General features: G+C 33.5%; 3 protein-coding genes, 1 long non-coding RNA gene and 1 pseudogene across 10 annotated transcripts; 2 read left to right on the forward strand and 3 right to left on the reverse strand.

Moving 5' to 3' along the window:
- Nucleotides 1-1,547, reverse strand: LOC129302091 (uncharacterized). Its single transcript, XR_008591257.1, has 2 exons — nucleotides 1,450-1,547; nucleotides 1-579 (listed from the first exon to the last, which is right to left on the reverse strand). It is a non-coding gene; the product is annotated as an uncharacterized LOC129302091 (long non-coding RNA).
- Nucleotides 1,548-6,310: 4,763 nt separating this feature from the next.
- Nucleotides 6,311-11,670, forward strand: LOC129307013 (TMV resistance protein N-like). The gene is made up of 5 exons (XM_054947865.1): nucleotides 6,311-6,805; nucleotides 7,732-8,833; nucleotides 8,942-9,214; nucleotides 9,295-10,098; nucleotides 10,202-11,670. The coding sequence occupies exons 1-5, from the start codon at nucleotides 6,327-6,329 to the stop codon at nucleotides 11,588-11,590; spliced, it is 4,047 nt and encodes a 1,348-aa protein (XP_054803840.1). The 5' UTR covers nucleotides 6,311-6,326; the 3' UTR covers nucleotides 11,591-11,670.
- Nucleotides 11,671-13,013: 1,343 nt separating this feature from the next.
- Nucleotides 13,014-19,983, forward strand: LOC129286161 (uncharacterized). Of its 7 annotated transcripts, none has more exons than XM_054922194.1 (6): nucleotides 13,014-13,255; nucleotides 14,806-15,100; nucleotides 16,589-17,512; nucleotides 18,289-18,623; nucleotides 18,703-18,778; nucleotides 19,271-19,983. In XM_054922194.1, the coding sequence occupies exons 2-4, from the start codon at nucleotides 14,812-14,814 to the stop codon at nucleotides 18,345-18,347; spliced, it is 1,272 nt and encodes a 423-aa protein (XP_054778169.1). In that variant the 5' UTR covers nucleotides 13,014-13,255; nucleotides 14,806-14,811; the 3' UTR covers nucleotides 18,348-18,623; nucleotides 18,703-18,778; nucleotides 19,271-19,983. The 7 variants fall into 7 exon arrangements, with proteins under 7 accessions (XP_054778169.1, XP_054778154.1, XP_054778161.1 ...); XM_054922179.1 differs by having other exon boundaries at nucleotides 13,035-13,286; XM_054922186.1 differs by having other exon boundaries at nucleotides 13,035-13,286; nucleotides 18,708-18,778.
- Nucleotides 18,791-20,503, reverse strand: LOC129293155 (miraculin-like; annotated as a pseudogene).
- A 3,983-nt stretch (nucleotides 20,504-24,486) lies between these two features.
- Nucleotides 24,487-25,327, reverse strand: LOC129305211 (miraculin-like). The gene has a single exon (XM_054945231.1). It carries the CDS (start codon nucleotides 25,289-25,291, stop codon nucleotides 24,671-24,673), a length of 621 nt encoding a protein of 206 aa, XP_054801206.1. The 5' UTR covers nucleotides 25,292-25,327; the 3' UTR covers nucleotides 24,487-24,670.
- Between the last annotated feature and the right edge of the window lie 992 nt (nucleotides 25,328-26,319).

Consider the following 26,319-nt stretch of genomic DNA (forward strand, 5'->3'; position numbering starts at 1 on the left):
TAAAATAAGCACATATATATCATTAACTACCAAAAGAGAGGAATATCCAAGTATTAATCCATACAAAGGGTTGAAATAATCCTAGAACAAGGGAACTAGCTACTCATATTCAGAACAGAGCCATAAATATTACAATATATAGCATCCATATTAGAAACAAAGAGAGAAAAGGGAAGAGAAGAAGAAAAACCGAAAGAAATCCACTTGAATCTCTTCAAATTTTCAATCCTTGGCCAAATCTTCTTCAAGAACCCCAAACCCTAGCAGAGCAAACTTCAAAGAATCTCTCCAAGTCATGGTCTCCCGTCTGCAGGCGCGTTTATGGTTTTTCTACCCTAATTTTTTTGTTCTGAAGCTCAAAACGCACAGCAAAATTAAGGCCATGCGCCGCGGCACACATGCATCTTCAAGACTTCGATCTCTGTGCCACATGCCGCGACGCACTGTGCATGCGCCGCGGCACATGACACAGAGTCTCTAATCTTTTGTTTTGATTCCCATTTTTTTGCTATTTGCTTCCATATGGACCTTCAATCATTGTTTAGCTCTATTTCTTTAAAAATATCTAACAAAAATCAACTAAAACAATAAATAAGGTTATGAGATCTTTTAAAGTTTAAAATCAAAATCAGCATCTTTGTAAAATTCTCAATAAACTCTATTTTCTATGTCAATTTGAAATGATGCTTATTTTCCTATATTTAATCCAAAATATTTACAATTGATCTAATTTAGCACATAAAGTATAAGAAAATGCACTAAATTGACGTTAATTTCAATAGGTTATCAACTATATAACAAGATTTTTTCTTGAACATTTTATTAAATATTTTACGGGCATTGATTCTTAACCAGTTATCAAGATTATTTAATAGAAATGCCACATAAGTTTTAAATTTAAATTACTCAAACCTCCTACTGTACAAAAGTCATTCACAGCAACAGAGCAAGAAAGAACGCATCAGAATTTCTAGCCACCTAGTACGCACATAGCATCAACAAGGAAGAGGAGACTCTAGGATCCTTAACTTAACAATGGCAACAGCAAACAGAAGGAGATTCTGGGCGTGTGAACAGGGAGGTAGAACGCAGATACCCCTCCCAATCATACACAAGCAAAAGACAGAAATAGGTGAAAAAGGTTCAGCGCTGACGCGACGCAAGGAGGAGGAGGAAGAAGATGTCTCCAGCTCTCACATGGTCGCCGACATGAACAGAAAAGAAGCGAAGGTGAACGAAGAAAAAAATGGAGGTCGGAGATCGCAGAGTAGAGGATTTGGAATTCTCTCATCTCCAACGAGTTACTGTGCTTGTCCAACATGAATCAGGGAGAGATTTCTGGCACCAAGAAACAGAACCAAGGGAGGACCGACACACAAACCAGAACAGAAGAGAAGAAACGATTGAAACCTTGATTGAATTCCCCTATAGCAGCGAATGAACGCTCACCTGCTGGTGATGGTCGAGGACGAAGAAGGGCGATCAAAGAAGAGAGGTTTGATAGGAGCTCTCTCTCTCTCTCTCTCTCTCTATATGTTTTGTAAAAATTGAAAATGAAGATGGAGGAGAGGGTGAAAACTGAGTGCGTTTTTAAATCCCTGATTGTGCTCTGTTTTTTTATAAGGGCATTTTAGGAATTTTGCAATGCCAGAAAAATAAAATATCTCCTATGGCACTTTCGAGATTCGAACTCTGAAGCAACAAGTAGAAATTCAAAAGATTTGCCGCTAAGCTACTCGTTCATTTTACTGCAGCTGCTCCAAAATTTACAAAATGAAATCAAAATATATTCTTATAAATTTTAATATTATTATTTATTTCTTTATTTTTTTGAGGGTTATTACAACATGAAACTCCCTGAAGGATTCAAATTGCTAGAAGCATACAATTTGAGTTCTCAAGAAAATTATTTGATTAAGTTAAATAAATCCTTATATGGATTGAAACAATTAAGGTGTATGTGGTATAATCAATTTAGTGAATATCTATTAAAAGAAGGTTATAAAAATGATCCAATTTGTCTTTATATTTTTATGAAAAGATCTGGAAAGAGTTTGCTATAAATGCTATTTATGTTGATGACATAAATATCATTGGAACACCTAAAGAGCTTTCAAAAGCTATAAATCACTTAAAGAAAGAATTTGAAATAAAAGATTTAGGAAGAACAAAATTTTACCTTGGATTGCAAATAGAATATATGAATAATAAAATTTTTTTATATCAAGAAACTTATACAAGAAAGGTCTTAAAATAATTTTATATGGATAGATCACATCTGTTATGTATCCCAATGGTTGTAAGATCATTGAAGGTAGATAAAGATCCTTTTAGACCTCGAAAAGGTGATAAAAAACTACTTGGCTTAGAAGTACCATATCTTAGTGCAATTGGAACATTAATGTATCTTACTACTCACATGCGACCTAATATCTCATTTGCTGTTAACTTATTAGTAAGATACAGTTCTTCTAACTTATTAGTAAGATACAGTTCTTCACCAACACGAAGGCATTGGAATGGTGTTAAGCACATTTTTTGTTATCTTAAGGGTACTATGGATATGGGATTATTTTATTCCAAAGTACCTAAAGTTGACCTTATTGATTATGCAGATGCTAGATTTTTGTCTGATCCTCATGTTGGTAGATCACAGACAGGTTATTTGTTCATATGTGATGGTACAGCCATTGCACGGCGATCTATGAAACAAATAGTATCAGCCACATCATCTAATCATGCAGAAATTCTAGCTGTACATGAAGCAAGTCGAGAATGTGTGTGGTTAAAATCATTAATCCATCACATACGAGCTATTTGTGGTATGTCTTCTAATAAAATGATCCTCAACGATCATATATGAAGATAATACTGCTTGTATTGCCCGATTGAAAGAAGGATATATTAAAGGAGATAGAACAAAACATATTTTACTAATTTTTTTTTCACTTATGATCTTCAAAAGAATGGTGGAATTCACATCTAGCAAATTCGTTATAAAGAAAATTTAGTTGATATGTTCACCAAGTCACTTCCTACTAAAATATTTGAAAAACTTGTTCATGATATTGGACTTTGCAGACTCAGAGACATCAATTGATGCTATCAAGAGGAAGAGTTAACACGTGTTGTACTCTTTTTTCCTTGTTTAAGGTTTTTTCTCATTGGGTTTTCCTAGAAAGGTTCTTAATGAGGTAGCATTGAATAGTATATCAATGAATGATGTACTCTTTTCTTCTGCTAGGTTTTTTCCCATAGGGTTTTTCTTAGTTGAAGTTTTTAATGAGGCACATTCTTATATAATGGATATCCAAGGGGAAGTATTATGAATATTACAAGGATAATGGATATCCATCTTCATCACCTCTTCATCTTCATATTCTCCCATGAAACTCCCACCATCATGAGAGTTGATTACCTTTTATTTGCTTTTTTCATTTATGTAACCTTTAATGTGTAGGATCATGTCTATAAATAGGGCATGTAATTTATATTGAAAGATACAATAATTCATAAGAAATTCTCTCATTCTCTTGTCTTTATTTCTTCTCTCAATATCTTTATTTTTTAGTTGTTAATTTCATAACAAAGAGTAAGTTATAAGTAAAATTAGAGGAGTGAAACTGAAAAAAGTCATATCGGGTTTGGGTTCCTTGACCTCAAGTGCGTGAACCCGTAAGCCACCATGCCATTTTTATTTTTCATTTTTTTAAACCAGCAACCGCCATACCATATATTGACTTTAATTTTTTAATGCAAAAATTTTATTTTATAAAGCAACTATTCTTTTTTTACTATATGTGTCTACGTACCAAATTATTTAATGATGATCAAAATCTCTATTAATCTTGACAGGTAGTATTAACTCCTCTACCATATTGCACAAAATATATTTAAACTTTCGATATGATGCCAAAAGTGCTTTTGATTTTAAATAGTTATTAATAAGACTTTTTCAACTTTCAAATTTGTAAATAATATTCTATCATATTATTTATTAGACGCACGATGAGATTATTCAGGCACAAGTCTAGGTTTGATTATCTATGATGACGTTATCTTCACAAATTTGACAATTCAAAATAAATCCTTGTCACAATCATTTTAAGCTCTAGTGAAATTTATTTTAATTTTAATTTTAAAATTTATTTTAAATATTATTTTTTTCTCTTTAAAGTTGTAGATGCTATTTTTGTTTACTATTGCCTGGAAAAATGTTTTAGATCACGTTTAAAAAAATAAATGAGTGTTCAAAGTTAGACATGAAATAATGTCAATATCAATAGCCTAGTCACACCAAAACACCATCAAATGGAAGACATGAGGGGTTGAACCAAGTAAAACTCTCATATACAGCGGAGGGTATGTGTGTAAGCTTCTTTAAATAAAAAAAAAAAGGTGGAAGGCCAGTGAGTGATAAAAACCACAATGACAATAACAGTGTCCTTTAAAAAAGGAAAAATTGTATATAAGAACCTATAAAAATATTATTTGCAGATAATGATCAATAATCAGTGATCATTAAAAAAAAAATAAGTTTATGTTTCTATTTTAACAGCGAGCCATTATTTGTCAGTCTTTATTCGTAAATGATATTTTTTAAAGGTCTTCTTATGTGATTTTTCCCCAAAAAAAAAATAGTTTCTCTCATGTGGGACCTACCCACCTATATATCTACCATTCTGCTTCGCTTGTATCTGCACCATGTAGCTAGGGGTGTTCACGGGACGGGACGGGATCGGGACACCCCCGTCCCGTGTCCCGTCCCGAAAAAAATATCGGGACTGAATTTTGATCCCGTGTCCCGTCCCGTCCCGAAAGTTGTCCCGTCCCGTTAAGAGTCGGGACGGGACCGGGACAAGATCGGGACGTCCCGCCGTCCCGATAAATGGAATAATGTGAAAAAAAATCTGAATAATAATGTTTTTTAAAATTTTAAATTATATAATTTATTAAGTTTAAAATCAAAATAACGCAAGTACATAAATAACAATAATTTAAAATCAATTATTGAATTATATTAATCACAACTACATATTATAATAAAAAATGCAAGTGATCTTTATGCTATAAGATTAGCAACAACAGGCAAATCAAACACAACATTAAATAATTGTTCTTCTTCTTTAGTAAAGATGTATTAAGCCAATTACTCTTCTAAAAATAAGTAAGAAATATGTTATAAAGAAAATTTATTAAATAGATAGATATAAGAATAAATTATATTAATATAATTAATATATTATAAAGAAAGATATCACCATGTTTACTCCATGCCATTAAAATTATCAATATAAAACAACTTTAGTTTTAAATAAGAATTACAAGTATTAAAATTATAATTGATATAATTAATATAAGTATAGATTATGTTGATATAATTAATATATTTAAAATAAAAAATAATATATATAATATTCGGGACGGGACGGGACGTCCCGATGGTAATCCCGTGTCCCGTCCCGTCCCGCACTCCTTTCTTGTCCCGTCCCGTAAAGTCCCGTCCCGATTATTTTCGGGCCGGGACAAGACCCGTCCCGATATGATCGGGACGATACCGGGCCAATCGGGACGGGTCCGGAATGAACACCCCTACATGTAGCGGTAGTGGAGGAGCAAATTCTCCCAAAAGTAGTACAGATGTGACTGAAAATTCAAGGGAGAACCCAATTAAAAAATAAAATAAAATAAAATAAAATAGCATCACTGGTTAGCGAAATTGAAGTTATAAACTGAAGCTTAGTGACATCACATCCTTCTGAAAAGAAGTAGAATACAATCAAATCTGAATTCTGATTGATATGAAGCGTTCCCCACAAGCATAGCCTTGTTCCATCTGTCTTGCGGTGCTAGAATTTAGAACCTTTCACAGCACTATCACATTACTTTGCTAAGGAAAATGCAAATGCTATTTTGTTTAGTTCTGTTTAGAGAGATCACTTTGAATCACATTTTGATAAATGCGAATCCAAAATTGGGCATCCTCTAGCAATAAAAATCAATGTATTCCCATATATTGTATAGTAAAAAAATAATGTGACTCATTCCAGAAAATTACATCCTTCTAGAATAAAGTCTAATAACCCTTTTGCATAATCCACTCATTTTTCTTTTGAAATAAAAAGAATAAATTGATGGTTGATAATGATATGACTTAGAAGCTGAGGTCCCTACTATTTGTTCCTTCGTTGACTATAGATGCAAAACGCGTTAGCCACGTGAGTGCATGTGAAAGTTTTTTTTATGCAATCATATCTTAATTCCTACCATCAAAGTGTTGTTGATTCTGTTTGAGCGCAGACCAGAACTATCAAAACTTGATAGCAATGGCTCATATATATTCTTCTGCTCAAGGATGGAACTATGATGTGTTCCTGAGTTTCAGAGGCGCAGATACCAGAAGAAGTTTCACAGGCTTTCTGTATCATGCTCTGTGTCAGAAGGGCATTAACGCATTCATAGATGATGAGGAGCTCAAGAGAGGAACAGAGATTTCTCCATCTCTTGTTAAAGCAATTGAAGATTCAAGGATTTCTATCATTGTATTCTCTGAAAACTATGCTTCTTCCACATGGTGTCTTGAGGAGCTAGTTAAGATCCTTGATTGTATGAAAGTCAAGGGGCAATTGGTTTTGCCAGTTTTTCACTATGTAGATCCCTCTGTGGTACGCCATCAAAAAGGAAGTTTTGGCATAGCCATGGCCAAGCATGAAGACAGATTCAAGAATAATATGGAGAAGGTGCAGAAATGGAAGTTGGCTTTGTCTGAAGCAGCTAACTTGTCTGGTTGGAGCTTAGAAAATGGGTATAGTGCCATTGATTCTTCTCCCTTTTCTACTTTGGAAAAAAAGCTTGCAGAGTTTTTTAGGTGTTTGTTAAAAGTTTTTAAATAAAACATAACAGGTGAATCAAATCCTTGACTTGTTATTGTTATAAAAGCTCTTGAAGATGCAAGTGAATTTAGTGGGTTTTGATTTTTTGGATCTTCCTTTGTCCATATATATATATATATTGCTTCAATAACATACAAAATATCTCCGTTAAACCAAATAAAAAGCTTAGAGTATAACAAAATCCGAAATGAACCAAACTATTCATAGTTTATGAAAGAGAGAACATAATAGTAGGTTCTTGTACTTTGATTGCATTTTGTTTTTAATTCCTACAATTTTATTTTATTGTTTCTAGTCCCTTTAGTTTAATCAGTTTGCAACGTTAGTCCCTATAATTTTAAAAATATACATAAAGACCATGAAATGGCATTGATGGAGGTGATTTCCCTCTGCTAACTCCTTTGCTGACATGGTAAAAATATGCTGATGGCATGGAAATAAATTAACCAAGCACGATTAAGAATAAAAGATAAATGAAAAAAAGTCTTTCTTTCATATTCAGCTTGAACAGAATGTGAGAGACAAAGATAAGATTAAGTACATGTAAGCAAAAGGGTTAAAAGTTAAATACATAAAAGCAAAATTTACTCCATCAATTCCAACTCATGGTCATTATGTGCATTTTTAAAACTATAGGGACTAATCCTGTAGATGGATCAAACTAAAGGGATAGGGAACAACAAAATAAAACTATAGGGACTAAAAACAAATGCAATCAAAGTACTAGGACCTATTATTGCATTTTCACTTTATGAAAATATGGTTTCTTATTTATTTATGTTATATATAGATTTCCCACTTGCTTACTTTGTGGTTACTCTACTTTGTAACCGGTTAGGTATGAATTTGAGCTCATTCAAAGGATTGTTGAAGAGGTCTCTAGCAAATTAAATCACACCCTTTTGCACATTGCTGAATATCCAGTTGGACTGGAGACTCGTTTATCAGATGTGAAATCACTTTTGCAAATGGAGCTTGGTGAACGTATTCGAATGATAGGAATCTATGGATTTGGAGGCATAGGAAAAACAACAATTGCTAGAGCTCTATTTAACTTGATTGCTAATCAATTTGATGCTGCATGTTTTCTTGCTGATATTAGAGAAAGTTCAAATCAACCAAAAGGTTTAGCACAGCTCCAAGAAGCACTTCTTTTTGATTTAGTTGGAGACAAGAACATTAAGCTAGGAAATATTTACAAAGGAATCCCCATTTTGAAGAAAAGATTGTGCTGCAAAAAAATCCTTTTGATTCTTGATGATGTTGACAAATTAGAGCAGTTACAAGCTTTAGCAGGAGGAAGAGATTGGTTTGGTGTTGGGAGTGTAATTGTGATCACAACAAGAGATAAACACTTGCTAGTTACTCATCAAGTTGAAAAAACATACGAGGTAAAGCAACTACACCATAGTGAAGCATTTGAATTGTTCACTTGGAACGCCTTCAAAAGAAAATCACCAGATTTAGGTTATTTTGAGATTTCAAACAGTGTGGTTCTATATGCTGAAGGGCTTCCACTGGCTTTGAAAGTAATGGGTTCAAATTTGTATGGTAAAACAGTGGATGAGTGGAAATCTGCATTGGACAAATATGAAAAGATTCCCAACAAAGAGGTTCAAAATGTACTCAGAGTAACCTATGATAATCTGGAGGACAATGAGAAAGAAATTTTCCTAGACATAGCATGCTTCTTCAAAGGAGAGACAGTAGAATATGTTGAAAAGACACTAAAAGCTTGTGGCTTCTACCCAAAATTTGGTATTAGTGTACTAATTGATAGGTCTCTTATAACTATTGATGAGTATAATAGATTAAGAATGCATGATCTGATTCAAGACATGGGAAGAGAAGTTGTAAGAGAAGATTCTCCATTAGAGCCAGGAAATCGGAGTAGAATATGGTACCCTGAAGATGTTTATGAAGTACTCACACAAAATACAGTAAGATCCATGCTTTTGACATTCCAAACGTTTTGTTTGATAAAGAACTTGGTTGGTTTTATCATTTCAATTCTAACTATGTTATTTCCTTATGCTTTTGTCATAAAGGGGTCAAGCAAAATTCAGGGCATGATGGTGGACCTCCCAGATCATTATTTGGTACATTTGACAGAAAACACCTTCAAAATGATGAAAAATATGAAAATTCTTATAGTTAAAAATGCACACGTTTTTGGAAGCCCTCAACATCTTCCAAACAATTTAAGATTGCTTGATTGGATGGAATACCCCTCATCATCATTACCATCCAACTTTCATCCGAGAAAACTTGTTGTCCTCAACTTATCTCGTAGTTGTTTAAACATGCAGGAGCCATTCAAGGTATATGTCATTGTTATGCATTTTTTATGTTTCATTCTTCAAAACATGCATCTAATAGTGATTCAATTTTTGGTTTGCAGTATTTGGACTCTTTGACATCTATGGATTTGAGCCAATGTGATTGCTTAACAAAACTACCTGACATTTCTGGAGTTCCAAATTTGACAGAATTAAATCTTGATTACTGTGCAAATTTAGAAGAGGTTCATGATTCTGTTGGATTTCTTCAGAAACTTGTAGAGTTGAGGGCTTCCGGATGCACCAAACTAAGGGAATTTCCACGTGTCATTAGCTTGCCATCACTCAAAAGTTTGATCCTTATATGGTGTTCAAGCATTCAAAAATTTCCAGATATCCAAGGAAAAATGAAGAATCTTGTATCCATTTCTATTGAAAACAGTGGAATAGAAGAATTACCAGCTTCCATTGGAAACCTCAGTGGACTTCAAGAACTATGTATGACATCTTGTTTAAGTCTCAAGGAACTACCAGAAGAAATTGACATGCTACAAAATCTAAGAGACCTTAACATTGAGGGATGTCCACAACTCCGAAATTTTTTAAAGAAGTTGCAAGAAATGGGACAACAAGCCCCTACCTTTCATAATGTTGATTCATTGAATCTAGAAAACTGTGGCCTATTAGATGAAGATCTTCCCATAATTTTATACTCTTTTCCCAAGCTGACTTCACTAGACCTTTCAAGGAACAAATTTGTAATGCTTCCATCCCGCATGCAGGAGTTTCTTTACTTGCAGTTACTTCACGTAGACAGTTGCAAGTTTCTCCAAGAAATTCCAAGCTTACCTCCTGATTTAAGATTCATTAATGCAACAAATTGCACATCATTGAATGCAGAGTCATCAAATTTACTATTGAGTCAGGTTTGTATTTGTGAAAGCAGATTTCCCCTTTTAATCTTGTGAGCCTCACATTAACTTTCCTTTTCTTATTTCACAGTATTCTTATCATTTACTTATTTCACAGGAAACCTTTCAGGAAAGGGAGTTACATGTTGTGGTGCCTGGAGCAAGCATTCCAATGTGGTTTGATCTCTGCAACAAAGGAAAATATATGACGTTTTGGGTTCGTGAAAAATTTCCAGTGATTTCTCTATGTTATGTTTTTGCAGTAGAGGGTGAAATGAAGGAGGGTCTCAGTTGTCAAGTTCACTTTTTTATTAATGGTGAAGAATTGTTTGAATTGGAAATACCAACAAGCTTTTCAAAAATGATGACAGATCATGTGTGGCTATTTGATTTGCAAACTCTACCATCCTTCCAGGGGAATCCGTGTGATTCCTACTTGGATGATAATTGGAATCAGGTGGAGATTTCTTGTGAGAAAATGTCTAAAGTTCCAAATGTAAATGTTAGCTGGTGTGGTATTCATGTAAGCAAGCAAGGACAAAATGAGATAAGATTCACAGACCCTTACTCGGAATCAGATTCTATCACAGAATCTGATAACAATGAGGCTGAATTGAAGATGATCATTAGTAATGACAATTCAATGGAAGATTTTCAAGTCTTTAAAGACAATTGTTGCAATGTCAATGATAACTTGGAAGCCACTGATACAGAGGATAGCAAAATGCTTGAACGCTGGGGAAATGAGCGAAACATAGCTCAAAGTGATGAGGAAATGGAAGCATTTTATGCTTCTTTAGATATTGAAACCTTTGATCCATTACCTTCAAAAGATATCACATCTATTTCTGAAATGGAAACATGTACCAAACCAAGTGAAGGAATCCAGAAAGCGTGGAAGACATTTCAAGAGTTTCTCACCAAAGATTTTTCTGACATGTTGAAGCTTGAAAATTATAGCGCCATGAAAGCTGCATTAGATTGCCTCTCTGGATTATCTGCAGATGATGGAGTGTCAGTAGAAATGAGATCAGTGATAATAGAAGTTTCAAGGGAATTCACTCATTGGAGCTGGGATTATAGCAATGCAAGCAAGAAAATGGAGATTGCCAAAACCAGCATGTTGAAAGTGCATGAAATAGATGAGGGTCTCGAAGCTAACAAGAGCCATTTCAAGGAAGTGATGATCACGAAAAATGAGTTGCAAAACCAGCTGGCTTATTTGGAGGAGAGAAAGAAAGAGCTAGAGGATCAAATCAGTGCGATTAAGTCTGACATCAGTACTTTTGATTCAGCTCAGAAAATGGCTACTAAGAGAAAGAGAGAAATTTTCGAGGAAGGAAAGTTGCTCATAGCTCAAAGAGATGAGTTGAGAGAACAATTGCCACTCTTGAGGTATGACTGGGCACTAGCAAAGAACATCCAAACAAATATCAGTACTGAATGGTCAAAACTTAGAGAAAAAATAAATAACAAAAGCATAGGTGTTTTTCTCAGTGAAATGTAGTACGTGATGTAAGAGAAGGGGGAAATAAGAATGGCAATGAAGTATTAAACTCATGAGGTCAAGTTCAATCCAACTTTAAAGATGATTATAATGATTGCAATGTGTAAAATAATTAGGAGTTCTTTGCTGATTATAAAGATTGAAATGAAAGATGATTTAATATCCCTTCAAGATAAGTAGCTTGTTTAGGATCTCTCATCATGTATCCAAGGTAGTTTCCTTTGTTCATATGATTCAAATCCTTAACTTTATTTAAAAAGCATCAAGTTCTCATCATTCTACTTAATTATTAGTTATGAATACTATAACAATGAGAATATATATTTTTGTAAATTTTTTGCATTAGAAAATTAGTAGCTCAAGCCAATGGCAAACTAAAAGAGAACAAATTCAGAAATTTAAAAAAAAAAAACATAAGAACAAAACACATCTTTAAGGACTAAATTGATAAAAAAATTCAACTAATTTGAGGGTCAATTTTTTCTCATTTTGTCATGTGTACTTATCAAGTCATCAACATACTTTATGTATCAAATTAATTTGAAAGCCAATTTTTACTTCAAAATCTAAAAGACTAATGAGATAACTTAAAAAAAACATAAGAAATTAAATTGATAAAAATTAAAAATTTAAGAGACTTAATTGGTAATTGAAATAAATATGAAAACTAAAAGTTTTGTTATCTCTCTCTGTTTTTTTTTTTTTTAATTTCTCCATGGTATCCCCTAACACGAGTTCCAGAGACTTATTAGTGGGATTCTAGTTAAAGGGTTAATCTCTTTCAATAAATGCTCTTACATTTGCATGGTTAATGAATCAAATTTTGATCACATGCTTTAAAACCAATGACTTAAACTACAGGAACTCACTAAGCATCCTATATTTAAGTGTGATTAATTACTATTAAAGAAAAATATAATTTTCAATTCCAAAATTTTCTCAAAATTATTGATTAAATTTTTGAACTTTTAAATTGTTACTATTCAGTTCATATAGTTTATTTATTAAAAAAATTATATGAATTAATTTATTTCAAATCAAAAAAGGCTAAATTATACATTAGTCTCATGAACTTTGGACCATATATACATAACTTTCTTAACATTTAATAATTTACAATGAACCCCCTCGTCTCTTGTATTTATGTAGATAACTTTATATAATTAGTTTTATATATTAATTATCTACACATAATTTAAAGTTATGGGTTATTCATATATCAATCAAAGTTTAGGGCCTTAATTACACAAAAAAAGGAGGTTTATTATTAAGTTTTAAAAGTTAAGGAAGTTATTTATATATGATTTAAAATTTAGAAGAGTTGTGTGTAATTTAACAATTATAAAATTTAGGATTAGATAGCTTTGTCTTAAAATTTAGAAACTAAAAAAAATTAAGGACTAAAATTTTCATTTTTTTGGTAATAAACTAAAAGTTTTATTCTTTGTTGTTATTAAGATAAAAAATTTACCGTTTGACATGAACTGTGACGCTTGAGACCCGGGCTGAAGCCCAAACGCCTGGCAAAAAAACCCACCGTTTCTTCCCAGCCCTGGCCTCTTTGCGCCATTATCGTGTCTGGGAATCTGGCCTCAACGAGTCTCCGTCGCTGCCAGTCGAGGTATTTGGCGACGGTCTCAGCACTGCTGGATGCCGCAGTAGAACGTAGGCGAAAGATTCTCTTGTTCTTTTTAGAGTATGTACATGATTTTCATTTACCTTTTGATCTTCGATTAATTTTTACTTCCTTTCTTTTTGCTCCTTGCTAGAGGGTATTGCAGGGAGCTCAAATTTGGTGCCTTTATGTGATTATACATTTATTTTTTATGGGGAAAATTTAGTAGCTTCTTATGAGTTTGGCAAAATTTGGAGCGAATGCTCTGGAACATGTAAGATGTAACCCATTGATGATTTTTCATTCGGAATTGTTGAACTCGAAAGTTTTTGACATATAAAATGTTATTTACCACACCTCAAAATGAAGTTATGGCACTGTACAAGGTTTAGTGATTTAGGAGTGGAGAGGAAACCTATAGATATGTGCGTGTGTATAGCTAGGAAGCTAAGTGAAAGTAATTCAGGGATGCTAGTGACGCCATTGTTGTTTACATGTATGGTCAACCTGTATGATGAAAGAGAAGACGGGTTACTAGTGATTGCTTAAGCCAAGGGTTTTTTGAATTTTTCTCTGAGCGAAACCGTATGAACGTTTGAAATTTTTTATCTTGCTTTACAATGTTCACAATTTCTATTGACATATTATCAAATGCTTCCTTCAAGTATATGGATCGTTGAGAACCAAAAGAAGTTTGGTTTGCTTAATTTGTCTATCTCATTTTTAATTGGATTACAAAGTCAACTTTCAAATAAATTGTCCTCATATTTATTTTGTTACTTTATAGCAACTCGATGAGATCTTATTGCAAGTTATGCGTTTTTCTTTTCCTGATGGCTCTCTTGCATTGAGAGAGTGCATTTGGGTACAATAGTAGCTTGCAAATTTGTAAGCTAGTGTATATAGATTGGTAGGAAATAAGTTGGTGATTAATGATCTTCAAACTAAGATTTCTTAGAGGAATCTTTTTTCATTGTTATCTGCATAACAATTGAATGGTAATGTGTCCAATTTTCTGAGCTAGGTAGGTCTGACTCCTTAAGTATATTCTGCAATTTTATGGGAAAAAGGTGAATATTAGCTCTGTTACATTTTTCTGTCTCTTGGCTGTTGGATTTTACATGTAACTTAAGGTTCTCATTACATCTATTAGAATTTCATTCATTTACCATAATGGCACCCCTTTTTGTTCCCCTCCCTTTCCTCTCTCTAAAATGTTATTTAGTAAAGTTAAACATCTTTGATGGTAGGTTATACTTCGTCTGATTTTTAGCTTGCTGTGGGAGGTTTCAGTAAGCTGAATTGATGGCAGTTGTATTTCTTAATAATTTAATTCATAGATTCTTTATTCATTTTAAAATTTGAAAGTACTTTTCTTCAGTTCAGGCATCTGATAAAATAGCCCTGTCGGTTGGGCTGTTGCTTAAATATGAGACAGTAAAATTTGTTTTACAATGCATAAATGTCACTGTTACTGACTTTAAATTCTCATTTCTGATTTTATGAGCAATAAATTTACAATTAGATATTATATTTATTTTCTTCCATTCATGAAAAAATCTGGTTGCTTTGCTAAAAATCATCTATTATTATTCCACAGGACAAAATGACACATCAGAATACAAGTATTGACATAGAATACGAATATGAGGAATTTAATAGTTCCAAGCGATCGAAATTGACTTCTAAAGTATGGGAGGATATGCTTAAAGTTCAAACAAGCGATGGTTGTAAAGTTCAATGCAAACACTGTGGCAGGTTGTTGCAAGATAACTGTGGAACCTCTCATTTAAAGCGTCACATAGTCAGATGTCTCAAGCGTCCAAAAACAGTGGATGGTGTTGATCAAGAGCTAATGACTTTAGCACATGCCCAAGACATGGGTGTTGACAAAGGTAAGCATACATTCTTTATGATTGTGAAATAACCCCCAAGTTTATTTAATCTCCACACATCGTCACTGATTTTTCATGAGAGGAACAATAGATAGAAGTCCAATAATTATAGGCTGTGTTAGTTGCATGCATCTAACGGATCTCCCATAAAAGTATCTGTTATAGTCTCATCTGCAATGAGTCACTGATAAATTACATACACAGTAGAGAAACTATGAAGCTTAAAGTATTCATAATAGAGCATCAAACATACTGCATATAATGTTGCAAGGATGTTAAAGTTGATATCTATTCTTGAGTGCTTGTTTGTTTTGACTTTTGAAAAAAAGATGTCTTCTGAATTAAATGGTTTCAAGCTTAGTTGATATAAAAAGGAAATGCAGTAGAGATAAATTTGACAAGCACCTACCATTTAAGTTTGGTTCTTATTGGTAATAATAAAATGATTCATTCCTAAGTGAATTTCTATTTGTGATAATGTAATGTTAATTTATATTCCATGGTTATTTGTAGCCATTTGAAATGCTAACTATTACAATTTGGTTGAGAAAAAGCAGTAAACTTTTCTCGTCTCTTCATTATTTCTGATATAGGCAGCAATAAGAATGAAAACAGCTGGAAGTTGGGGTGTTTGTTCTTGGACTTGTAATACTGGATAAGGAAAGAATGAGGGGTAGTGGAGGAAAAAAAGCTGCCTGTTAAATTGTGGATTGGTAAATTTTTAGTAAGAGGATAAGGCTTGATGTTCTTGGTTCTCGCTTTTGTGATGCCAATGGTGAAGGGAAAGACGAGACAGAGGAGGTGGCTTATGAGTCACCTCTTGAGCGACAAATTTATTAGTCTGGGAGGTCAAACTGTGAGAGAGTTGGTAGGACTTATTTTTATGGTTGAAAGTCTTGTTTGGTGGTCAACGCAAACAGGCTGGAAGAAACAAATGAGCAATGGTGCAAAACTTATTTGTTTTTAAGGAATGAAAAAGCATACTTGTTATGTTTTTCCACAGATGAATATGAAGAATCTTCCTCTATTCCTATTTATAAGTCATCTTTTAGAAGCTTTTTATGTTCCTATTTATAAGTCATTTATGAAACAATAAATATTTTTCCCAATAGTGCAATTGATATGAACTTTGTTGAGTAATTATGTTGGAGGCTGGGATTGAGAGAGATGGGTGAGATTGAGTTAAAATTTATTGCATTTAATTACTGATATTTTTGGAAATATGAGATTTATTAACTAACTTTCTTAATTTGTGTGAATTAGTTTAACACGACTTATATATAAGAATGGATGGACTACTAACTCCCATATCAAATTGCAGTATTCCCCTACATTTATATGTTGGCTCTGAGAAACTTCATTCTGTCTTGGACTTTATAATTGCTGCTTATATTTTTTCACATTGATGTGTAGCTTCTGGAATTACCATTTGTCAACCAGCAATTCCACTGCTTTAACCTTTTCCATCTTTACTAACTTCTCTTGTAGAATTTGGAGCGAACACAGTATATGTGGCACAACCATTAAAGGTTGAAACTGGATCCCTTGTCACTTCTTTTCCTGAGACACCAAATAGTCAAGGATCGATTATTACTGAATCTGCTACAGGGCGAGAACAACACCCAAAAAACAAAACCACTTTGGGATTGTCTAACTTTGAATCCCCCAAAAACCAGATGGATATATCTTTGGATGATGCAGAAATGAGAGCATTTTATGCTTCCTTGGATGCCGAGACCTCTGTTGTGTCACCTTCTCAAGATGTCAGGGTCGGTATTGAGTTGCCCAGAACTCCACCATGTGAAGAGACTGAGAAAGCTTTGAAAACATTACAAGGCTTTCTCTCCAAAGACTTTTCTGTCGTATTGCATCCTGGCCAGAGCAATTCGATGAAGTCCGCCTTAGAGTACCTTCTGACAGCAGATGATGGGATCTCTCTGGAAGTGCAATTATTAATATCAGAAGTTTCAAAAAGGTTTGGTCAGTGGAGTTGTGAATATAACAATGCTGGTCGAAAAATTGAGTGTGCTAGCACCAACCTGTTGAAAGCAGATAAACTAGAAGAAAGTCTTGAAGCTAACAAGAACCAATTTAAAGAACTAGCATCACTGGAAAGCGAGTTGAACAGTCAGTTAACCGGTTTGGAGGAAAGAAAGAAAGAATTGGAAGAGCAGATAAATGGCATCAAAGCAAACATCTGTGTTTTTCAGTCAGCTAAGAGCACAGCAACAAAGAGAAAGAGGGAAATATTTGAGGAAGGAAAGACTCTTAAAGCACAAAGAGATGAGTTGAAAGAACAAGCCCCAGGCTTGAGAGACGAGTGGGATTGGGCTAAGAAAATCCAAGCAAATATAAAAGCTGAATGGTCAAAGCTAGCAGAAAGATTTAACGAAAGGCTAGATGGCGTTAACTGTAAGTACTTTGATAATAACAAGCGCATTGAGCCTTCTGAAAATTGATTTTACAAACAGATTTGTAGCATAGCAAATATTGGTTGCTTCATCTTGTAATTCTTTGGGAAATGAAGTGAAAAAGAATGGCAGGCTGAATATACTGCTGTTCAACAATTCTTTGCTCCTTATTCATGTTTCTCGGGTTTGTTTGGTATGCTGGAGGAAGGAGTCTCGATGGAAAGGAAAGAAAATGAGAATGCGAAGGGGATAGGAAACAAGGATTAGCTTCAAAAAGGGGTATGTAAAAATCAATTGGATGCTGAGATGCTTTTGGCTTCTTTTTTTTTTTTTGGGGGGGGGGGGGTTGTTTTGATAAAGGGTGTGTATATATTTATTAATGATGAAATGAAAGATTTTTGCAAATGAGTTCTCCAGTCTCTCTGAGTTAGCTGCGAGAAGGCCCCATCAACAGAAACTAGCCCAGTCATTCGCAGTACTAGTCAGAATGCCTCTCGCTCCTGCAATAGAAGCAGCACTCTAGGCCAAAGATTTTAGATATGCTCTAACTAAAGAATAATTTTTACCACAATTAAAAATAAATAATCTGCCTTCTCTTTCACTAAATAAGTTCACTATTTTGACACCAATCATAATCGAACAGACCTGGAACCTCCTCCTCCGTTGGTAGGGAGCAAGAGGGCTGCGTCTTCACTAAACGTAGAAATTAATCACAAATTGAAATGGGACTGTGCTGAGATATTTCGTAGAAATTGTATGATCTAAAAGATTTTTCAGGTTCAGAGGAATACATGGTGGCGGCGCCTTTGACATTGACGGTAGTGAAGGAGAAGTAGGAAGAGATGATCGTGACTGTCATTGAGATGATGGAACTGCGACGAAAATTTGTGTGAAAATTCTTTAATCCAAACATCTTTACAAGTTTAGAGGAGCGGTATTATGGAAGAGATGATAGTGACTGGCGTCAAAATGGGTGGTCATAGTTGCCGTCGATATGATATGGTGGCCGGCCAGCTGGGTGGCTGTGGAACACTATCGAATATTTAAGCTGGGTTGGCCAAGAAATACTAGAGATGGTGAGGGTACACTGGTCTGAAAGATTGTCTTTCCAAGTATGATCCCTCTCTTCTGGATTTCTATATGAACCCGTTTTCCATCAAAATGATGGAAAGTGTCTTTGTTGTGATTCAGTGCAGGTCTGAAGTTTCATCAAATCTCTGGTTTAGAGCCAACAACTATATCTGTACAAGTCCGAGAAGATATTAACGTAAGTATTTGATTTCACTTGGTATACTTCAATCTTACTCTCTACTTTTTGCTAATTAAATAACTTGCAAAACACTCCATAAGTTTTAAAATTATCAAAATTAAGGATACATAAGTTTTATTAAAAAGAGCGTGTATTCCTTGAAAGTTAGAACTTAGATAATAAATACTTGCTTGTTTTTGTTAATGTCTTGAAGACAAGCTAGGAACCCACCTGGGGAACCTATTATAGAGCTAGCATAAGTAAAGGGAATAATATCCTTCAAATGATTTAATACTTTATTCATGAATATTCATAGACTTTTTGGAACTGAGAGGATCATTAAGCTTGCTGAAATTGAACTTTGTACGGCGTATCACTCAATGCAAGATGTTTAAATCCATTGGCATCCACATATAACCCAAGATCCTTACACTGAACTGTACAGTAGCTGCAGACAGTGGGACAATAAACCAACTTATAACTTTCTTCAAACCTCTCAATCTTGAACAGGATTGCCAATGACTCTACCAGTTGTCACGAACCACTGTCTAGTGGAATCATCGTAGTCTTCAAGCTTCCACACATTGGACCGAGGACAATCTGATGCAGCTTTGAACTCGATGTTCAGATCAGTAGAGACTCGAATCATACCTTTCTTGAGGTTCAGCCGTTCACTGCTATAACGTCGTATGGGCAAACTTCTCCTATGCTTGAAAGCGCAAGTCCACCGCCGTTCGGGTTAGCCGGCACCGGAATTACATAGTAATTTGCACCTGCTCGAAGCGTTTTGCCGGAGGTATCAACCACTTGCTCCGGTGCTTCCCTGGCTTCTTCGACCAGTGGCTTTGTGATCAAGGTGAATAGAAGAATTAATGAATGCTGCTAATGTGATCTTCATAGTTTTGTTTCTGATGGGAGATGAAGAGAATTGAACACAAATTTATAACTAAAGCTCAGTCGAAATCCATGGACGTACATGCAAATATGATAGTCAAGGATTTCAACTTAATTATAGGATTGGTAGGATGGATAAACTCTTCTTTCTTATCAAGTTGCTTCGAAGTCTTCTCGAGCTTTCTCCTTCCGATGCGTCGGATCGTTCTTGCTGCCTAACAATGTAGGACTTGCGTGCTGTATACTGACTGCTACGTTTTGTCTTGTTCGTGAAAAGCCCGCAGGATTTGATATATTTTAATTGAGAAGAAGATAGTTTTGACTTTTGACCAGCGATTGTTTCGAAAAGATGATGTTCGCAACTTGCAATGTATACTATTTATAGTGGATGGTATTAATTAGGGAGGATTTCAGTAAACGAATCACTGTAACAAGTTTATTTTACAAATTAAGCTCAAATGATTCCAATATTATATTACAAAATCAACAAGAGGCTAAATTGAAATTATATTTAAAAAAATGACCAAAATACTCTTTCTTTATTTAAAAAAGCCACCAACCATATTGTAGAGAACAACGAGCAAAACATTAGTCTAAATTGTATTAAGAATATTGCTTTCAAGAGCTATTCCGCCATATGTTGTTGGTTGTACGATAGTTTTTTAGAATTAAACAAGCCCGTCCTGAAAAAAGGGGCACAAAACTACAAAGAGCAACAGAATAGAACACCCAAACGGCACAAATAGAGGAAGAGGGAAGAAGAGGCTCGAAATTTCAAGAGCCGGGCAGTGAGAACACTAGATGTACAGGTACATATAGTCTTAGCCCAAATGAATGTTGGACGGCCATCGACACACCGGATCAAGGAATAAAATGCCATAAAGCTTCAGTTTTCTACCTACTGCCAACACATATGACCCCTTAATTCATATCAATATAAAAATACACATAACCACCAAATTATTAAGGGTTTTTAACTATATAATACAAGCCATATTGTAACCACTAAGCCATTGATCAAAAAGTTTATATATATACGTATATAATTTTGCATAATTGAAAAGCATCAATGGGCTTGGTGGTTATACTACATTTTGTTAACCAAACAGTTATAAGTTCAAACCCCTATCAGTTACTGAATAGGATTAATTTAAAATAAAAAATCTTCTACTCCTGGTATCTGAACGTCTGGCGGCCTCATCAGTTTAAAAAAAATGTTTTAGTGAACAATTAATGTGTCTAAAAAGTCAACAAAAGAGTCTCATATAATGGCGTATAATTTATTTTCACGTTGTTCGATCTTAAGTATAACTTGTCCTTGATCGATAATTTATTCTTATCCGGGGACCATAAATGACAACGAACGATTCCAAACTTAAAGAGTCGATTTTGAATTTCAGTGGGAATTTCCTTTATTTTTTTTTGAGAGAGAGAGACGATTTCAACTTTAGATTCCTTAGAAAAGATGATGTTAGCCACTGGCAAAAGTAGTTATGAGATAAAATTTATATTGATTACAGGTTTAAGTGATGAAATGCATTCGGTCAAATCCCTTGTTAGAGATATTAAATTGATATTAGTTTCTTCATATCTTATGCTAATTTCTTAAGATTGTGTATGAATTAGTTAGTGACCCTACTCTATATAAAGGATCTCCTTTGAATATATTGTGCAAGGCACGATATATTAATATTGAAATGCAAGTCAATCCAGCTTATTGAACCGGCAAATCATTAAATCATTATTTTGACTGATTTAATAAAATACTTTGTTCAATATCAGTTTGAACATAATCTGAACACAATTTTGACCATTAATTTTTGGTTTAGTGTCTTGATCAATTCAATGATCAATTGGATTTTCACCAATTCAAAAACTATACTTATTTCATTTGATGTTTCATTTGTAAAATAATGCAATAAAGAAATTTACACTATCTAAATGAAATTAAAGAGATTTAAATTAAATGCAGGCATGTATAAATCTAAACAGATGTGTAGAGGGTTCAATGTGATAAGCAAATAACAGTGTAAATTGATTTTAAAAATTAATAATTAATAACATTATATGTGTTTGAGAGTAGATAAGCAAATAACAGATAAAAATAAGTTGATTTTAAAAAAGAATTTTCTCCAATAATTCAAGCCAGAGGTGGAGATCGAATGGTAAAGTCTTATCCCTTAATTGCAAATGGTTAATTAGATTATCAATTTTTACATTTTGTGTATAATAAAAACTAGAAGAAGGATTTAATTAATTTCCTTCCACCAACAATAAATTAATAGGAAAATATTCATCTAAATATCTTAACCAAACATAATGAAAAAGAGAACCCCTTACCCCTTGTTTGGTTGGAGGGGAGGGGAGGAAAAATTTATTGAAATTTCTCTCCTCCCCTTTTGCCAAACAAGGGGAGGGGCTCCCTTCCCTCTAAAGCCTCCCCCCAAAATTGGGGGCCCCCTTTCCCCCACTCCCCCTCCTCTTCCCTCGCCTTCTTTTAACTAAACATAATGTCTGAAATTTCATTGTAGATAAAGAGTAGTAAAATGAAATTAAAATAATACAAACTAAAATTACCTCATTGTCTACAATGGCTTAAGTTTATTAAAAGACACTTGCAAATTTTATATGTTGAAATTGTTCATTTTTCATGCTGAAGAAGTTAATTTTTCTATTGAAATTATTTGTATGCATAGCTTCATTTGATATTATTCTTATTGTTGTTATCTTGATAAAAAGAATTGCAAACTTCTCATATTATAGTTGTCCATTGCCCATATTAAAGTGGTTTTTTTTTTCCTTTAGGATTTGTTTGTGCTCATAGCTCTGCTTGTGGTTATTCTTAGTGTTGTCATCATGGTAAAAAGAGTTACAAATTCCCTATACTATAATTGTTCATCACCATACTAAAGTGGTTATTTCCTACTAGGGTTGTTTTGGTTATAGCTTCACTTGTTGCTATTCTTAGTGCTATTGTCATGGTAAAAATAGTTGCAAATTCTAGTATAAGAATTAATTACTTTAGTATGGAAAATGAATAGCTTTAGTATGGAGAATTTGTAACTATTTTTACCATTATAATAGTATTGAAAATAAAATCAAGTGAAGCTATGAGCACAAGCAACTTTTGTAGAAAAAATAACTATTTTAATATGGGTTATAAACAACTATAGTATGAAAAATTTGCAACGTTTTTTACCATGATAATAACATTAAGAATAAAATTAAGTAAAACTATGTGCACAAACAACTTTAATAAAAAAAATTAACTATTTCAATATGAGAAATAAATGGCTTCAATATAAAAAATTTATAAGTATCTTTTAACAAGTTTGAGCCACTAGGGCATGGAGATAATTTTAGTTTGTATTTTAATTTTATTTCACTACCTTTGGTTTAGACCAAAATTTTCCCTAAATTAAATCTAGAGTTTAGCATTGGAGGTGTAAAATCTGAAGACTAAAAGAAAAATGTGTGGCCAAACTAAATGTTAACATTTTTACAGGTAAAAATAAATAAAAGTCACCCAAAACTAGTTTAGGTGAATATCAAGGATTGTTGAGGCCTGTCTGACTTAGTGGCATTGGCTCCCCTCTTCTAATGAAAAGGTTGTTGCTTGATTGTCACGTTGGAAAAAATTAGTAGGCATGTGTATCTGTGTCTGTAGGGTAAGGGGTGTAAATACGAGTAAGTGTGTGGATATAATGGGTAGTTACCCCTTACCAAAAAAAAAAAAAAGTAAATGTCAAGGATTTAAAATTTAAACCTTAAACAAAAAAGAAATTAAACTAGCTTAGCTTTAACTTATAGGTAAAAGTCTTAGCTCTTAGGCAATCTCCCATGCTTGACCACTTAAAATCTATCAAAATATAATGCCACTTTACTCTATGACTGCGTGCTCTAGGAGAGATTAGTCCTATTCACAAATGCGTAATATATTTTTGGCTGCCAAATTAAATAATTTGTAAAAATGATCTTGAATTGGATGTTGATGAAATACTAAAAAATTATCATTTGAAATAAGGAAAAATTATTAAAAAATTATAATAAAATCTTTAATAAGAAAAGTAATTATTTTTAGGGAGAATGATAAGAAGGATCTAAAAGAAACAATTAATTCAAGTTAAGTCTCAAGTGTCAAATTTCATAAATTTATAAGTCCATCTCTTAATTTTGCAACTATATTGTAATAAATTTATAACTTATTTTTTAAATTTTAATAAGGTTGAGAAATAAAAAAAGTTTATTTTTCTTATCAAAATTTAAAACACTAGTTACAAATTCATCATAACAAATATTGACTTGCAAATTTCTAAAATTTAATACTTAAGATCTAACTAAAATTAATTAATTTTTTTAAAACCTCTCTGTCATTCTTCCTTATTTTTTGCAAGTAATTTACGAGTCAAACTTCAATATTTACAAATAGGTCATTAATCTTAAAGTTATTTATGAGGACTAAATCTAGAACTTTTTTATTAATAAGGACCATTAATGGTAAATATTCATAATTCCACCATGAAAAGTGGTGGTAAATATACTCGTAATTTGGCTCATAAATTTGTACGTACTATGTATATTGTAATTTTCTTGTGAATAAATTAACTTCTAAATAATAGCTAGTCAGTCAGATATCAAAGGTAGCCAACAAAATAAACCCAAACCAACCCTTTTTCTGTTGACAGTAAACTCATGAATTATGTGATATCTATTTTTTTTTTTTGATAATTTCCGCTAAAAACTCAAAAGTCTAAATCAGACTTGCAATAATTGTCCAATTCTCAAATACAAGAAGCTGTAAATTTTAATTAATAATAGGAATTACTCAACAATGAGGGATAAAAACTTGCTTATTTATTTCTTTATTTTATTGAAGACAAGGAAACCTATACTTAGAGGCAACCCTGTGATACACAACCAAGGAAACAAACTGTCCCATTAAGGACAACACATACACACAAAACAAATTACTCCTAACATTCAAAAAGCTTTGGCCATTATTGGAGTTAGTTGCTTTCAATCTCGTTGAAATTGAACTTTGAGAGGCGTATCACTTAGAGCGAGACGCTTGTTTCCATCACTATCAACATATAACCCAATATCCTTACACTGAAACTTGCAATATCTGCACACACCAGGACAGTAAACCAGCTTATAAGCATCTTCATATTCCTCGATCTTAAACCAATTCCTCACTGTGCGTCGACCAGGATTGCCTATAGCACCACCGGTCGTCACGAACCACTGTCCAACGGAGTAATCATAGTCGTCCAGCTTCCACACAATGGACTGAGGACAAGTAGTTTCTGCAATAGAGAACTCAATGTTCAAGTCAGTAGAGACATAAACGGCACCTTTTTTATTAGTATTGACAGGAGTAAACGACAATGATTGGCCTTGATAACCCTCCACGGCCACAACATCAAGAGGACATTTTTCTCCTATGCTTGCAAGATCAAGACCACCTCCGTACTGGGCAGGACCGTCTGGGACAATGTAGTAGTTCGTGCCAACCCGGAGCTTCCTGCCTGAAGTGTCAAGTACAGCTTCTGGCCATGAGCCGGTGGGGACTGCGCCGAGGATTGGCTCTGAGATCGAGGCGAAGAGAAGGACGAAAGCTAGCATTGTGATCTTCATTGTGAAGTGTATATATGCTTCAAAAGTTGGGTGTTGAATGTGTTTAGTTTTTGGTTTAGTGATGGAGTGGAGCATGAATTTATAGAACTGCTTTGTGAGTGTAATAGTCAAGGATTTCGGCTAATACGATTGGCAGCTTATACTGTTTTGTCCATAGAAGTTGGATTCGTTTAAAGCCGTTGAAGTGTTCCACACTTGTCCTCGTAACAATGGATTACTTACCGATTAGTGCTTCGTTTGTTTAGTTCTTGGGAAGCACATAGTCATTGATATAAATGGGGTAGACAATGTTTATTTTAGTTCCCTCTTTTCTAGCCACTCTTGAAATGCCTCTTGTATACAATGTTATTGTAATTGATTCTATTTCTTTTTATAAGATAAAATTATTTACTTTATTGGACTACAATATATATAAGGCATTGGTAATCATTTTATACTTCTAAAAAAAGTTGAGTGAAAGTTTAATCTTTTAGATAAGTTTACATCTAATTTTCAATTATATTATCATTAAATATTTTATAAAGTGCTTTAATAATGATAATTGAAATTTTAATATATTATTTTTTTAAAAAATGTAATAAATGAAGTAAGGATATAGTTAAGTAAATAATTATAAAAATTTCCATTTTATAAACGAATCACTGTAACAAATTTATTACAAATTAAGATCAAATTATTCTAATATTATTTATTACAAAATTAACAAGAGGGTAAATTGAGATTATATTTAAAGAAAAATGGCTCAAATACACTTGATTTGTTTGAGAAAGCCATCAAACCACATTGTTGAAACACAAATCATCACTAGCCACCAGAGCTCTAGTGATCAGACGCTCTCCAATGCACAGAGCTCCAGTGGATGCTGGTTGAATAGATGCTTTAAAGTGACTAAGAGTAGTTTAAATACTGATGACCTCTTAATTCATCAAAATAAATATGACCACCAAATTATTAATGGTTTTTAATTATATAATACAAGCTATAAGCTTATAACCACCAAGCCAATACTGATTAGAAAGTGTTTTTTT

This window comes from Prosopis cineraria, unplaced genomic scaffold, assembly GCF_029017545.1.
Source record: "Prosopis cineraria cultivar Desert tree isolate PC_DT_omini unplaced genomic scaffold, ASM2901754v1 PC1, whole genome shotgun sequence".
Lineage (NCBI taxonomy): Eukaryota > Viridiplantae > Streptophyta > Magnoliopsida > Fabales > Fabaceae > Prosopis > Prosopis cineraria.